General features: G+C 41.5%; 1 protein-coding gene across 5 annotated transcripts in view; it reads left to right on the forward strand.

The window, feature by feature from the left end:
- The window catches only part of COL19A1 (collagen type XIX alpha 1 chain), a 319412-nt gene that overhangs the window by 211337 nt on the left and 90766 nt on the right, over positions 1-17309 (forward strand). For all 5 annotated transcript variants that reach the window (XM_010975277.3, XM_031455936.2, XM_031455935.2 and 2 more), the window contains one exon: positions 13220-13273. In XM_010975277.3, the coding sequence (XP_010973579.3) occupies positions 13220-13273 (54 nt within the window). The remainder of the gene's footprint in view (positions 1-13219; positions 13274-17309) is intronic.

Below are 17309 nucleotides of genomic sequence, written 5' to 3' on the forward strand. Positions count from 1 at the left end.
ACAGAAGGAAAATAATCAGCTGGTCACATCTCCCTTTTGTAGGTCTTAGGCATGTCTGTCTTTTGTCTCAGTGGTTAGATTATTTTGATGTGATGAAATTATTATTCCTGGGGATAATTCTAAAGGTAACATCATTTTAGCACTCCTTTTTAAAAATGTTTTACCGAAGTATAGTCAGTCCTTTTTAATCTTTGCGTAGACAAAGAATAGACCCTTTGCCAGGAGAAAACGGGGGAACTGACAGAGCTTTCGCAGTAGCCCATTTCATTTCAATCCTGCCTGAATCCAGCGGACACCATGTTTCTCTTTAAGACAGACTCTCATCACATGTAAGTCATTCCGTCTCCCTACAGCTCACCCTGATGCTTCCTTTCTGATGGGCTACAGGTGGGATCAGATGAGCAGTTTTAACAGTGAAAGTATATGCTCTTGAAGCACAATGGGACTAATGCCTTCCTGCACCTGTACCCCATTATCCATCACTACCCCCTGTCTTTTATGTCCTCACTCTCCAACTTGACTTACTATGCACTGAGCACTCAAGGTGCAAAGTTAATATTTCAACCTCTAGCCAGGACCACCTCTGAAAGAAGTTAGGACCCCAAACACGTTTTGGATTGCTGGATAAAGTGGACAACAAAAATGTCTGATTAAAACATTTGATTCCTTGTTAGAACACTCTGCATGAGACTCTATGCATATCGTATCTCAATGGGAATCCAGTTCATATTCTTAACATCCCTTCCAGAAGCTTCGAAGGTTTTTTGTTTGTCTGTTTTCCTTTCAGCAAAGAACCTTAGTCTTTTTGGTCTCAAAATGACTAAGGCCATGAATGATCATATCTTCAGAGAAAGTGAACCTAACCATTTATCTGAGTCCATGGAAAGAGTCATTTTAGTTCTTAATGAAAATACGGTGACTTCCTCAGATTTAAAAATGAAGACACATAGGACCTAGAAAATGAAGACATGGCCTGTTAATCATTTTTATTGCCACTTGTCCCCCACTGGGGTCATGGTGCCAGACAAAACAGCTGTTGCCAACATTACTGAAATGCTAGCGTCACCTTGTGTGGTCACACAATACGTAGACATGCATGTGAGGCAGCTGGGGTATCAGACTGGGAATGTGAAAAGTAGCACTTGGGTTCAATTCCCTAATTATTTCTCATTTTCTCTCCCTCTGACCAGCAGCAGTGAGACATTATGAGCCACTTTCTGACTGCCTAAGTTTTTGGGGTTTTTTTAACTAATTATGAATACACTCAGGAAGAAAAAGATTTTATGTTCTTCTAGCCGCTGACTACCTTTTTTCATTTTGAGTCATATTATTGAAACCAGCTAGTGAGACTTCTTGTGGGGGAACGTACAGCTCAGTGGTAGAGCACATGCTTAGCACACGCGAGGTCAGGTTCAGTCCCCAGTACCTCCATTAAAAATAAATAAACCTAATTACTTCTCCCCTTGCCAAAAAAATAATAAAATAGTATGATAATAAATAAAAATAAAGTATTAAAAAAAAGACCTCTGAATGACATACATTATTTATAGTAATGACAGGCCAGAATATTTGAAATCCTGGATATATGGTCACCAAACTTGTTATTGGACATGGATTAAGTACCATTTCTTTGTGGTAGGTAAGCACTAAGGTTTTGATAAATCTGGCCTTTGAGAAATATTCAGAAAGGGAGACTTGTTTCCTCAGTAATCTTTGGGTTTTTTTTGTTTTTTTTTTAAATTGAAGTCTAGTCGGTTTACAATGTTGTGTCAGTTTCTGGTGTACTCTTATCATTTGTTTTTGATGACATCATTTCCAGAAGTATCTTTATACAGTTTTTAATTTTGCCACTGTATGGCTCTCTGCAATAGCAAGAAAAGATTATCTCCGTTTTAACAGTCAGATACATCTGGCCTTGAAAAGTAGGGCACTTGGCTGATCCATTCAGTCAGACTGCTCCTATTTTGGAAGACTTGAAACACGGAAGGAAATTCTGCAGAAAATAAGACTTGAAGGGGCTTCAGTTACATCTGTAATTTTATTATAAAGTAAAACAATCTAAAGCAAATCTGGAAAATGGCTCTGATTTGCCAACATTGGGTTGTGGATTCATGGGGATTTATCATATTATTTTCTGCACTTTTCAGCATGTTTGAAATAGTCGAGATTTATTTGATGAAGCAGGAAAAGCATGTTTGTGGGGGAAGGCCAAGGTTAACATCACTAATTACTTCTTCACTGGCCTAGAGTGTCAGCATCTTCTCTTTCGCCTGAAATACTCTGTAGAATGGGGCTAAGTGTTTTAAAAATGAAGTCCTTAAGTCTTTTTTCCTAGAATTTCCCTGAGTGTACCCTCTGTAACCATGGGGTTCACTTTGTTACAGCAAAGTGTATTACAGCTCAGTTGTGACAGCAACCTGGATCCTGGCGAGAGACCAAGCAGCACTCAGAGGGTTGGAGAACTCAACTTGATTATGCCATCAGACCCAGAGGTGTTAACACTCCAAGCTCTGGACCCCGTCTGTAGGTTTACACAGGATTTTATAGGCTATCAGTCTAGACTTTGCAACATCATTTGCAAATAAGGTGTAACAAAGTGGACCAATCAGGAATGAGCTTTTTAGAAATGGACCAATCAGGAGTGAGCTGTATGCAAATGAGGTGTTACAAATGGACCAATCATGAGTGAGCTCAGGGAACCAATAGATTCTTAGGGGTAAGTTCAGCTTTCCTAGAAGCAAGCCGTTTTACAGAAGCAAAAAGCGAGATAATGCCGCTGGGCCAGGGAACCAGATGGCACTGGCGGGAAAGTAGTAGCCGTGACTGTGGGTCCTGCCTGTCATTTCATGGGGCTTCCCACCTCAACTTGAGCCAAGAAATGTCCTTTGCAGATTTATCATTAGTGCATCTTGTACAGAAAGAAACCATAATGTCATATATTCATGTTGAAAGTGGAGGCTATCATCACCCCAAAATACAGCCTCATTTTGCTTTTTTCCAGAGCTATCCAGAATGCCCCCAACCATTCAGATTTTGCACGTGCCCTTGGCCTCTTCGGAACTTGGCAGCGTGCAAACCACTGCCATCAGCCTGGCTATCTTAAGCCCCAGGAGTTTGACTTGGAAATCACATTTTCTCTGCACACGAAGCACTGTCATTCTACCAACACTTTTAAAGAGAGTGAATGTTATCAGTTGCAGTAAATGGAAACTCAAAAAATTGGTAGGGGCAGGCTGTGCAAACCAACTTCCACCTGGATTTGGGTGGGTTATTGAGAGATCCCTGGGGTTAGACGAGGGGGTGGAGGCACAGCTACTCCCCAGGTATGTTTTGTTGTTGATGGTGAACTTCGGGGATACAAATAATTTATTTCACACATTTCCACTCTTCCGGTTCTCATGCCCCTGTGGCTTGTGTTACCTTGTAGGGGGTCAACAGTGTTACTTCCTGGGGGAGGAGACCCACTCTTGAGACTCCTGCTGCTCCTAATATTTCAGGAAGCTGACAAATAATATGTTTGCTGTTGCAGGACATACCAGGGAGAGACGAGTATAAGACATTTTATGGGTGGATAAGCAGAAGAGCCACATTAGGGGAGGAATCATGTTTTTCTACCATGCCATGGCAGTCAGCCAGAAATGTCCCACTCGATCAATACTGCAGTGAGCTTTATACCAATGAGACTGACTTGTTTCATGGTATCAGGGAAAATCAGCTCCTTTAAACGTGATTTTTCTTCTCCCTTGGGAAATAAAGTGTTAAAAAAAAAAAAAAAAAGTATGAGCTTCATGGCCTAATGGAGAAAAGCTGCTTTTATGAAACGGGTTAATAATACTCATTGAATGCATTCACTGTCACAGCCCCCATCCTCCCACTCCTGTTCCGAAATGACAAGTGAAACCAGGGACTGTGCAATTTTGGAAAACAGTCGGGTCACATACGGAGTATTTTGCTTATTCATAACAACCGTAAACTGCCTCTGTTTGAGTTCCCTCGATTACACAGCTCAGTGTTCAGGCCAGAAGAGACAAACCCGGCTCAAGTGAGCACTTCCCGGAATACACAGAGGAATGGGTTTGAAAAACGTCCAAAGTGGCAGATGTGAAAAATTCTTATTCAAGAGCCATAAGCTGCCTCTGCCACCACCCCTCACCTGTTCATCGCGCTGCTTCTGAACTTCTGAACCAGGAAGGCTGGCGGGGTCTTAGACGGAGACACTTAGGAGCTATTGATCCTTCAAAGTATGGTGCAGGTATACGCCCCTAGGGGTGGGGGGAGAACCTGGATGAAACAAGAGAAGATCATGGATCACCGCTGCTCAGAATTTCCAGAGATTCACCAAGAACGAGCATGTGGCTGCTGGCTTCTAGTAAAAAGGCTCTTATCTTTTAAGGCGACGTCCCCGGAAGATGCCCTTGGCACGTGCTTAAACTAGCCTATTGCTGTACCACCTAAACCCTTCAGAGTCCCAGCGAGCTAATGCACAGATCTCCCTTCCCCAATGAACACAATGGCCCGACTGTAGTCTTACTTGAAGGCCATTTCATTTTCTTGCTAAGTGTGACTACTGTCCCATGACTGTTCACTGCAATTTCACGCTCACAGGAGTCTCAGCCTGTCAAAATCGGCCCTACGCAATATTACTCTCTCAGTTAGCCAGTCTTTTTCCCAACCAGCTATAACCAGGTTTGTTTTTGCTTTTCTTCTACCATCTCATAATTGCTAAGACTTTACCCTTCATTGGTATCATTCGAACTTCAAAAGTGACTTCAGATGCTGGATCGGATTGCCAACTTCTTCGCGTTTCCCTTTCAGAAATCTCCCCCACCTTCTCGCCCTGTAATCTAAGCCCTGGATGATTTTAGCTTTTCTTGTTTCTGCATGTGGTTCCTCTCTCTCTTCTCCTTACCTCTTCCCATTCCGGTCACTTTCCTCTTGACCTCTTCTTGTCATCCAAATCTTTGAAAATGTGTGTCTACACTGTGTCCCAGAGCTCTCTTGGCTTGGCCCTTATGCATTCTGTCCCTCATCAGTCGATGTGTGGTCTCTTCCCTACTTGATTGTTTTAACCAGCATTAAAATGATGGATTTTTTTTTTTTTCTGCTATCTGTCATCCCTCTCACTGTGACGCAGATAAAGGAAAGAGTGACAATAAAGCTGTGGGGTCAGGTCAACTTGGGTGGAACTCTTGTGTGTTACTGGTTGTACGACCTTGGGTAAGAGTTAACCTTTGGTGTAAGAGTCATCCCCACCTCACTGCATTGCTGGAAGAGTAGAATGCAGTATTTGTATCTGCTGTAGTTATTACTTTCAAAGGGTAATTGTTGTTACTTATTAATATCATTATCCCATTTTATCATTCTCTGCCATCTGCTCATAATTTTTCACTTTCTTTCCCAGGATTCTGTCCAGGGCCTCCTGTTTCTAAAGCAGAAGTGTTGATACTTTCCCCAGTTCTTTCATTCTCGTTCTCACATCGATTCTTCTACTTGCTTTGCCCCCTTCCCTCCTATTTCCCTCTGCTCGGGTCTTTATACTTCCTCCATCTAAGAATGCTGACAACCTGTGTTCATTGACCGACTCATCATGAACCAGAGAAACTCACTAGGCTCACTTTTCAGCGTGAGTGAAAACACTTGAGAACACCTACGGAGGGACGAGGGCACGTCCAGTCTCACAGCTGGGTCACGTGAATGAAGCATGTCCTCTGGTTGGCTTGAAACCCGAGTTTCCCCTGAGCTCATCTCACTGAGTCCCCACCTCTTAGGCTCAAAGTTCATCTTAAGACTTAACTCCATTTCTCAGAGCCTCGTGCCAGGACGTGAGCGCCATGGGTGGTTTAAGCAAAGCAGCCATCTTCAGGATCTGCACCCCCCTTTCCCGTACCCCTTCCTCCCTTTGTGCTGTCTTCTCCTATCCCCCTCCCCAGGTTCCATCCCTTTACTCCTCCCCTTTTTTGTACCATCCAACTTACTCTCAGGAAGTACTCAGTGATCACTGTGATAACGGTCATGTGATGAGAGCACATCATTATCAATAAGAATACACTAGAGTTGGGGGGGAGGGCGTAGCTCAGTGGTAGAGCACATGCTTAGCATGCGCAAGGTCCTGGGTTCTATCCCCAGCACCTCCATTAAAATAATAAATAAATAAATAAACCTCATTACTTAACCCCCAAAAAAAATTACAAAAAAATTTAAAAAAAAAAAGAAGAATACATTAGAGCAGAACAGCTCTTAGACTTGGTTCTACCATTTATTTATTGTGTGATTTGAGGGGCAGTCTCTCAGTTTTTCCATATCACATGGAAAATATAATAATGCCATCTCACTTAGTTTTTATGAAAATCCAATAAGATGATGTGTTTTGCAGTCACACTACGCTGCCATCTAAGAAAATCTAAGTGAAAGCATGGATAGAGTTACCCTGAGCTGTAAATGCAGAACATTAGCATTACAACTCCCGAGAACATTTGCATCTGAGCTGGTGATAAAACCCAACATCAAATGAACCAGTCTTTCCTTATGAAGTTTCAGGCATAAACCAGAAAGTGGGCGAGATCTTTTCAGAAATCAGAGCTCTTTCCTAGGAGCCTTAAATTTCACCTAATACGTACTTCCTGGCCCACATTTCCCATTGTAATCCCATTAAGGAGAACTTGAGGTCTCTCTGTTGAAATATAACGATAGTATAAACACTCAATCCATCCTCCCCTGGCTTCAGAAATCATATTTCACAGTTTGAGAGTCTTCAGCAATTTGGGGGGGTAGGAGGTTTGGAGTGTTGGTATTGCCTCAGCCACTAAAATTTTGTAGCAGAGGCATTCTCAGAAAAATAATTTATTCTTATAATGACAACTGTTTAACTTAATCAAATCCCAAGAGACAATGAAAAACATTCATTTAGAACAAACAGTTAAGATAAATAAAAGGATCTGTGTTTAAAAGAAAAAGAAATTGATTTCCTAAACACTTTTAAAAGAGTATTGTTTATTTTTCTCTCAGAGTTAGGAGACAACTTTCCATGTTGTAATTCTGGCCAGAAATCCAACCATAAGCTCTTCTCTACTTCACTGGAGCTCACTGCGGCTTTGTTCTCAGTGACGTAGCCAGATTCCTAGATTAATCTGGATCTGTTGGCCCTGTCTTCTGTGAGTTTGGAAGGAGCAAGACCCCTGCTCAGTTTCCTACCATTTCTAACTGAAATTAAATCCAACAGGCAAGAAATTGGCTTTCCCCTCAAAATTCTTCTTGCAAGAGATTCTACTGAATTTTGTAAATATTGGGGGGTGCGAAGGAGGTACTGTATACACTTCCTATGTTACGATAAGATAAAAAAGATTGAAACTCCTTGTCTTCAAGGGCTTTTCATTCCAACTGGAAAGACAGATAAACCACCATAGTCAGCGTAAGTGTGCTTCACCACGTTACATGTGATGTTACAGGTGGAAATAGATAATAGAGAGAAAATGACATTAACTGTATATTGAAATATGCTTCATCTCACCATTTCTATGAATGAAGTTAGAGTTCCCAATAAGTATTTTTAATACCAAGAGAAAATTCATTACTGATTTCCGCCTTTTCTACCAGCCATTGGCAAACTGGAAATTTTTCTTGACAATTAGCACAAATGACTTTTGAATCACAAATGTTCTGTCTGCTCTTATGGCAAAGCTCCTTTTTAGCATGTTTTGAAGAATATTGATGAGAACAACTTTCTTCACAGAGGTTTTTGATATTTTGAAGGTTGTTGCTGAAGTTCATTAGAACCCCACAGGGCCAGAAAGCAGCTGTGTACATCCTGAAAATATGGTTTTGTGAATCTTGAAAGGGGCGACTAATGAGAGACTGGAGAGCTCTGGTGTGGGGAGATGAGTGGTACCCAGATGGTGCTTGGAGGCTCAGTCAGCAGTTCTGAAGAACCAACGGATGCTTTCAGAGAAAAGGGAGGAAGGAAGGCAGTTCAGGACGGAGGATCAGAGAGGGAGCAGAGTGACGGAGGAGCCATGCAGGTCTTGATGCAGGACATCGGGCTGTGTTAAAGCTAACCCAAAGGCCCCAGGCCAGACTTGCATGGGGAGCTCACAGCAAACACCAGGGAAGGGAAAAAAGGCAAAAGTGGATTCTTTGAAATCAAGGCACTGCTTGAACTGGCTGAAAAGTAAAAGTGCAGCCAAGACCAGGACTGAAGGAGCTTTAACATAAAACTTTTCCCATCTTTTAAACTTTGGGAATCTGTAGCCAAAGCTGAAATCTAAGGAGATGATCGTGCAAACAGCTCATCATTTTTACACTATGCATCTGATGACGCTGGTGGCAGACATTATAATGTTTCTCTGTTGTTCACCTCTAGCAAGATTTTAGCTAAAAATACAAACAAACAAAACAGCCAAACAAATAAAAAACCTTTTTTAAATAACTTCAACTACCACTAAGAGTATATGTTCCCGAGCTGAATGTAGCTTTAATTCACTTCACCACACCAGGAAATAACATCAGGCCGTCTCCCCACACCAGGTTTACAGACGCGTCTCAGACGATCACACATGGGCACAGGTGGGTTCTGAACAGGTGTGTCTCCCTGGAGTTCATGAGCATTTTAAAGCTGATAACTTTATCTGTAACTGTGTGCTTATCACATTAACTAGATGTGCTACGTCTCCCAAACCAATACAAATAGAGCAAAGCAGACCTGCATAAAAGATAGGCATTGTGTAGCCATGATACCTGTACAGCTGTGTTGCAGGTCACAATCATGAGCAGGATATTGGGACATTTTTCCTTTTCTTAAGCCTTCAGCTGATTTTCCTAATAGAGCTCTGGAGAGGGTTAGCCAAGGCTGATGTATGCGCCAAGGCTCGCCTCTCTTCTCCACTGGGTCATCTGAGGATCTGCTTGAAAAGTCCTTACAAATATCAACCTCAGAGAAGGTGACCACTCAGGTACCCTGGGACATCTCCTAACATCAGGTGATGCCTACAGACCTGTCACTTATCACAAGCCTTTGACTTCTCCCCCCTCCCACTTGGTGGATAGTCTACAGGACTGACAGCTCTTGCTAAACTTGGAGATGAATGACGGTCTCCTCCAGCCGTGCTGTGTATCAAATTATAAAACAGAAAGTAGCACGTCTCTTGCGGCTGTGGCTATAAGACAGGCACCAATCCTACTACTTTCAAGTCTGCATTGTTTTTCTGACAGTCAACAGAGATTGCTCTTGCCTGTGCATGCAGGGTGTTTCTCTGTGGTCACTATCCCCTCGTTGATTGAGGTTGTCCTTTCTGGCGGTTTCAAGACAACCCAGGGAGTCACTGCTGCTCTGACCGCAGTCAGGCAGGGGTGGAGCACTGCACACCCACGGCATCTTCCAGTCGCTGCCGGGTTTCTCCGCCCTTCGGGAGAGTTTGTCTAAAGTGTTGCCCGCAGATTCACAGACTGTTAGCTGTAAACCTCTGTTGCATTCAGTTTGGAATTTGTGGTGCCCGCAGTATCCCAGGGACTAAAAGAACAAGAAAGAAAATGTCATCATAAATGCTCATCGGCAGATGAACTGCTAGGACCTCAACCTTCAGACTGACCTCATCTGCAGCTCATGTGGAGCACTTCTTTGTGGGTGTGGCATTTTAGGGCCAGAACAGAACACATGAAAATGTGGAAGGAACTTCTGCAAGTTTGTTAATCTTGCAGGTATCTGAACAACACTGTTGTCAGACTTTTCTATCGGCCAGTGGCTCTGTTCAGCGAGCTGTGCCCTTGCTGTTGTTTTTAGAGGGAAGAGTGGCTCCCAGCTGTCCTCTCTCCTCTGCCCCCAGTGGTTTTCGCTATAGCAAGAGCAGGATTCTGGGTGAGGAACATATTCTGTTTCTGGAATACAGCTGTAGGCTACAGACAGATAAACAGTTTGCAAAAGACCAGACCCAATTCTTACCCATTTTTTTTTTTCAAAATTAGCATCATCCCATTGTTTTTACTATTCTCATTCACACCACAACCTGTTCTGTGCCAGGCAACCCCACCAGGCTGTTCGTTCTCCTCTGCTTTCTCCTAACTGCCTTCCAGAGCCCCTTGGAAGCACCCCCGCTTCTTATAGCCTTTAAGCACCTACTCTCCCGAGCTCTGCAAACAAAGAGAAGGTGTACTTGAGTATAGTTGCAATTGGGAGGAATTTGGAGGAATATTCAGGCATAACCTCTCTATCACTGGTGGAGAGACTGTATGAAGATAGATCCAAGAAAGAGAGGGGGGGGGCCTCTCTCAGCTCTATGAAAGGACTACATCTAAAGGCAAAATGCTCGTTTCCTCCCCTCTGGCTCCAGGCACAGCGCTGACTCACAGGAAGGGCTAAACACAGTTTTACTGACCTTTTATTCCATTTCGGTATGGTAAGTAGTACGTGGAAGAGTGATCACCCAGTATTCTTCAGGGCATGATCTGCATGATTTTTAAAAATTACTGCAAAAATTATTTTAGGCTCCAAGTCCGATTTTAAGTTAAAAGAGGAGAGTAAATAAGAACTCAAGTTTTGGCCCCGGCTACCTACATTAAATATTAGCCCTCCACTTACGGTAGGAGAGCAGGGGGGAGTCTTCAGTCAGTTTGCAATTTCAAACCCTCATTTTCCATATCTTCAAATTACAAATAAAGAGCGTACATACCTCATGGTGTCCTTGTAGAGATTAAAGGAGTTAATCTATTTGAAACCCTTGGTATGATGCCTGGCACACAGTACATACTATATAAATGTTTGCTATTATGATTTGATTGATTCTTCTGCTCTGGTTGAGACGTTATTGTTTTGCTCTATTTGGGAGCCCCAATTGTTAAGCCTTTCACTTTTAGCCAAGATAAATGTGTCTGAAGCTAAATGTACCCATCACATCACTATTCTTTGATCTAATTGGCCTTGTTGTCAACACACATTCACCATCCACCAAATGCCTACTGTACATCGACCCGTAAGTTACCCATTGATGCTACTACATACAATGTCTAAAATGCCTCCTTACCTCATTAGGTCGTGGCAGGAGCATCATTGTGTACAGAATCTCCTGTCTCCTGACTTTCAGGAGTGAGTTCTTAGGGGGAGGGCATAGCTCAAGTGGTAGAGTATGTGTGTAGCATGCACAGGGTCCTGGGTTCAATCCCCAGTACCTCCTCAATAAATACATACATAAATAAATAAATAATTTCCCTCCCAAAAAAATATAAAATATAAAATGAAGAAAGAAAAATAGAGTGAGTTCTTAACTTGCATCTTCTTGGCTGGAAACCTTGTGAAACATCTGCCAACCCAAGGATGTCTTTCCTCATCACATCCACGAACTGACCTGGAATGCTGCACACAACGCTGACTGATGGAAAAAGAACATGAAAAATATAAAATGCCATGAGAATTCTTTTCTAATGTTAGCTCAGTTTTGATTTCAGCCAGGTAGCAGCACCATTTGTCTTTCCAATCATAGTCGGCACTGTGACTCACGAGGCCCCATTATTTTTTCACGAGTTACACCAACCTGCTTCTGGCCATCCATCACTACAGCTTGGTGTCCTCAACATTTAATGGCACAATGCAAAGGCTTCATGTTAGAAGAGATCTTCAGTCACAAGCTGTTTATGAGAAGTACCCGTCATAAATGTTAACCAACATTAATCTTTTCAATATACCTAAGGTGTTACCTATATCAGTGGGAGCAGCCAGCTTCCTTAAAATGTTTCTTCACTTTTCAAAGTTTTCCTCCCCTTTTTGAAATAATAATCTTTGTATAACAGTGACTTTGACTGGCTCGGTCATAATCTTTTGGTGTCTTATTTTCTGAGATAAAATGTAGAGAACTTTGCTTTTATAACATTTTCTTTCTTTCTAGGAACTTTCAAGATCTTGATGAAATATGCAGTCTCTTTTCTGAGACAGCTGAATCTCTCTTGGTTTGAACAACTTAATTTAAAATCATGCTAATCTTTGCATTTTCTTACATCCCTCTCCCCAAAATGTAAAACTCAGAAAAACTTAGAAAACTTGTTACCAAACTTGGGATCAACTGCTCAGCTCTCAAAAATCAACACTTGAGAGGGGCAGTGTTGATAGAAAGAAAAGCTGCTTTTCATCAGAGTGCCAGCAATCTGGGGAGATGGTGGACTCGTGTCCCCCAAAGGCCATCTCCAAAGATTCTGTTCAGCTATGAAAGTTTTAAAGGGAAAATAAGGACAAAATCTCAGTTAATCATTGCATAAGGCTCAGAGTCATTGCCACCCCCCTGCACGCAGGCTCGTCGACTTCTTATGATCTTTCTTTAGATGTTACCTTGTTCACACAGTCTGTTCGTGAGGTGACTAAAGGGGAGCTGGGGAAGAGATCTGGTCATCTGTTAATGACTTACTCTCCATTTCTACTTCTTTGATGTATGGAGAAAGCCAACAGGTCAGGCAAGGTATTGTGTAATCAAAGGATTTGAAAGGTGTGCTAGGACTGGAGATGGGTGTAGTGTGAGGGTGCCGGGTCTCAGGTTAGTGATCAGACAAAAGGGGCCTCCTGCAGAGAGCTCCTTCCTGCCAAACGCTGCTGACAAACTCTTCTCTTCCTCTCTTCCTGGAAGTTTTAGAGACAGACAAATGTCTTCTTTCCTATCCACCCAAAGCTCACCATAGTACTTCGTGGATAGTTCCACGTCAACTGAAAACTCCACGTATTTAAATGTATGAAGCCTGAGGTTATGTAGTAGATATCATTTTCTGGCCTGAAAGTCCGTATGCAGATCATTGTCACCCAGCTAATTCAAAAAAGTAAAGCAATAAAAAAATACATTGTGCCTTTATTTTTTTTAAGTTAATGACCCGTGGGCATGTATTTCTATAATACGTTGATCAAAGCCCTATAAGACGTGTCAAAAATAAACTGAAGCTCTTAAGCCTCTTCCTTGAGGAGTTTTATGGGTATGATTCCTTTTAATAAATAATATGCCAATGGCTCACCTCCTAGTAAAATGTTAGACGTTCTCACTTAGGAACTGTCTTTGGATTCATGCAGGATTTAGCCTAGAAATGCCTTTAGGAAGCTGATGATAAGTGTATATCTATGTAATTCTCTATTAATTAGAATACTTGACTAAATAGACTCTTTCTCTTAACTGTAAAATTTCAAGGGTTCTTAGCAACGTTATTTAAACACACATTGTTTCGGTAAATGTTTACGTACATCTTTGATTTGTTTCTGATACAGGGACCTCCTGGAATACAAGGATTACAACAGACTCTTGGCGAATATTATCTCAAGGTATAGCTTCTTTCATTCACATCTTATATAGAGATTTTATGCGATGGTATTTTGGGGGGAAAAAAATCTTAATTCCCAAATGTTCAGAGTTCAAAACGTAACCATACATACTTAGCATCTTTCCATAATGAAAATGTTTTTTAAAAAAAACTATTTTGCTCAGCGTCTTTTTATAAAATCAAGATTTTATCGTTATTTTAAAGTTTATTTCAAAGTTTGAAAAACTTCATGCCAAAAATTAACACAAAAATCATGTTTCACCACTGATGGTGTAGTATTTCTAGCCTCCCTGAGGGCAGAGAGAGGTGATTTGCTATCTTAAAGCTCTGTGTAGTGCTACTGGTGATGGATTTTTTTTTTAATCAAACCAACTACAATCTCAAACCAATATTTACACACTACAGGTCAAGACTGGAAACCCCCCACTTTTCAGGAAGAAGCCACTTTAACTTCCCCAAGAGTTTTAAATTACAGTTAGTTTGGATCGAATATCACATAGGGGAGTAGCGTTTTCTCCCAATTCTTCAAGGAAGCACAACAGATAGAGAAAGGGTGTTGGTAACTAAGTGAGACTCAGAGACCTAAGTGAAACCATTGACTGGCTCATCGTTCAGCACATATTTGGGGTCTGATCACTTTTTGTGGGGCATTCTGTCCACTGATTAGGATCTTTTATCATATCCCAGGTTATTCTTGATAAGCTGCTGGTGAGTACTGGCACCAAACCCAAGGAAGCAAATTTGAAGACAGCCCCCCTTTTATGTCTCTCCTGTGTCTCCCTTTCTGTAAATTCCTTTGATGACTGTTGTTCCTCTGCTTTAAAATCCCAAAGAAGCACTCTGTGCCCATGCCAGCAGAGGCCTTGCAGAGAGCAAATGCTCAGAAAAGAGTTTGTGAAATGACAAGCTAACTAATTCAAAAACCCCAATTCTTCTCTAATCAGATTAAGTCTAACATAAAGACTTCGATCATTTGCGGTCGATAAATTTAAAATCAAAAGCGTGGAATTACTCAGCACTAAGAAGAAACGAAGTCCTGCCATTTCCAGCAACATGGAGTGACTTACATGGCATATGTTAAGTGAAATAAGTCAGATAGAGAAAGACAAATATCATATGATATCACTTATATGTGGAATCTAAAAAATGATACAAATGAACTTATTTCAAAACAGAAATCACAGACATAGAAAAGAAACTGTGGTTACCAAAGGGGAAGCGGGTTGGGGAGAGATAAATTAGGAGTTTGGGATTAGCAGATACACACTACTGTATATAAAATAGATAAACAATGGGGCCCCACTGTATAGTACAGGGAACTACATTCAATACCTTGTAAGAACCTATAATAGGAAAGAATCTAAAGAAGTGTATATATACGTATATAGAACTGTCACTTTGCCAAACACCCGAAACTAACACAACATTGTAGACTGTAGATCAACTACATTTCAACCAAAAAATGCAAAAACAAGCAAACAAGCCAAAAAAAAAATAAATAAAGTATGGACAGTCTCTTACACTTCCTGAATAATCCTATCTTAAATTTTCTCATTTACTTAGACTTTCCAGGGAATATTATATTAGTAAGAATGTCTGAGGTATATTTTATGATTCTTTATTAAACATTTCCTGAATAGACCTTTACTAGCTTTTTCAAAACATGAAGGCTTGGCCCACATTGAAAAAACGTAGAAGCATATCTAAATCTAATCAATTGAAACACAGTGCTTTTCTGTAATGACGTCTACTGGTACAAAATAGGATTTATCATAAATGCTTCAAAATAATGAGAATGAGTTGGCTCCGATGTCACACGGTCAGCTAGAAAAATTTAAAGAACACATTATATTACTACCACCTTCGGTATAAAACTTACCGAGTTGCTACTTAACCACTTAAATATTTGCTGTCCCTTGCAAAACTTTTAAAGCTCATATCTTGACAGATCTCCCAACGCTACTTCTATCTATATTTTTTCTTGCTGAGGAGTCACTTTTCCCTTAAATGAAGATATATAGTGCATTTATATTTTAGAGTCTAAAGTTGAGAATGTACATTGTTTTTTAACTTTAAGGTTATGTTTCCCCAAAAATAGGGCTGACCAGAGCAGGCAAATGGAAAGTCCTGCTAACAGTAAACTAGTTCTTTGAATTTAGCTATTAACTCACCTCAGAGAACTCCAGCTATTGTTACTAACCATTACGGGACTGAGGCTCAAAGGTATTTAGTCCACGTCTGCTCAAATGTAGCCACCTTAGAGCTGGAGCTTAACTGGAGAGAGAGGAGAGACCATAGCTTCTCTTCCCCAAGTGAAACATTATTACCATTTAACATCAGAAGGCTTTAGACCCATCTGGGAATTAATGGAAGGTGGCTTTCCAAATACTTGACTGTTTCCTTCTGGGAATAGAGCTGTTACGTTGAGATCCCACCAGGATGGACGGACGAGGTGGGGTCCGCCTTCCCAGTGAGCATCCTTCCTGGATTGTCGCCTCCAGCTCCTCACCCTCAGCATCTCAAAAGACAGGCCCAGATTTGCCATGATGAGTGAGATGCACATTTTCACTTGGCAGGGTCCCTCCCCGCCCCACCTAGCCCTCATCTGTTTTGGATGAGGAGGTCATTTCCATTTGCAGTTCACTGCGGGCTTGATGGTCTGGCTGTAGCAAATAAGCATAGAGAGAAAGGCAGCCCTGAGTGAAACTTTCCTAGAGATTCAGTGAGGGGCCATGCATGGAAACATACAACATGTCATCCCAAGGTTAAAATACTCTTCCCTGTTAAATTGGCGTTGATGTGTGTAATGTCTGCACTTGTATCCTAGCCCTCAGTGCACCAGTTTGCAGCAGCTCCAGCTGTCCTGCAGCCTGGATCCTGCTGAACCAGCTGCCCACAGGAGGATGAGAAGCAGACCGTTCATACTCTTCTCCCCATTTTAACCCGAAATAGCTCACCGGCTCTTTCCCTTGTTCGAGGAAAATCCTCAAAGGCAAATCCTTTGGCCCTTATACAAGAGTTCATTTTTTCCCCTTCAGTTTTACTTACATCATCAGAGGGAGCAGCTTAGGTATAAGAAGCCCTTTTTTCTTACAGCACAAATCCAAAAGTCAATTGGAGAAGAAAAGAGGGAAGTGAGGAATAGAGAGAGGCTTAGGAGGAAGATTGGACGATTATATGTTCATATGTATTTTTGCATATCCACTTGAAGATGCAAAGAATAAAAGGTAGCTTTTCCTCTCCATCACAAAAATAATTTGCAAATCGGCTGCTCCCATCCTGCAGGGTTGTTTGCAAAGAAGCAAAAACACTGAGCATATTGTTTCCTTTAAGGAAAATCTGCTCACCGTCCAGCAAACTGCTCTGCCTTGTCTCCAGCTCTGGGAATTTTAATAAAAATTTGATAGGCTCTGTCAACTGCTAAAGCCATCAGATCCAGAGCTCCCTACAACACTCTAGATGGGAAAGGAAAAAAAAAAAATGGCATTATCGGTGGAGGCCAAGTACCGGCAGATTTAACATTTGATACCGTTCTTAAAGATCCACGTTGAAAATGTGTAGTTGGTTATCTTACAACAGCACACTCGGGGCAATTTGCAGAGAATGAGTCTCATCTGTTGGAGATTGATGCTGTGCCTCCCAGCAACCAATTCCAGTGTTCACGTCTCCAAATTGTTGATCCAAATAACCAATTTGCTAGCAACATAATCTGTTTTTCCTTTCAAGTATCAAATCACAACTTCATTTCCATAGATGCAGGCTAGAAAGGACAGAAAACACTTCTCCAAAATCAAATATTCAAGGTCTTCCTGAGCAGTGAGTTAAACACAAAACACGGCACAGAAAGTGAAGACTTCCGTGGACACGCTAGAGGCAGCCCTTCTGGGTCTGGAAGGTTTAGAAATAAAATTTAAGCCCCGGCTTCCTGTCTCTCCCTGCCAGTGCCCCAGGATCCACTAGTTTGGCAGACATCATGGATTTAGGCACAGTCATATGGATTTTCGGATTTTAGCATGATTACAGAGAACGCTGAAACT

This window comes from Camelus dromedarius, chromosome 6, assembly GCF_036321535.1.
Source record: "Camelus dromedarius isolate mCamDro1 chromosome 6, mCamDro1.pat, whole genome shotgun sequence".
Taxonomy (NCBI): domain Eukaryota; kingdom Metazoa; phylum Chordata; class Mammalia; order Artiodactyla; family Camelidae; genus Camelus; species Camelus dromedarius.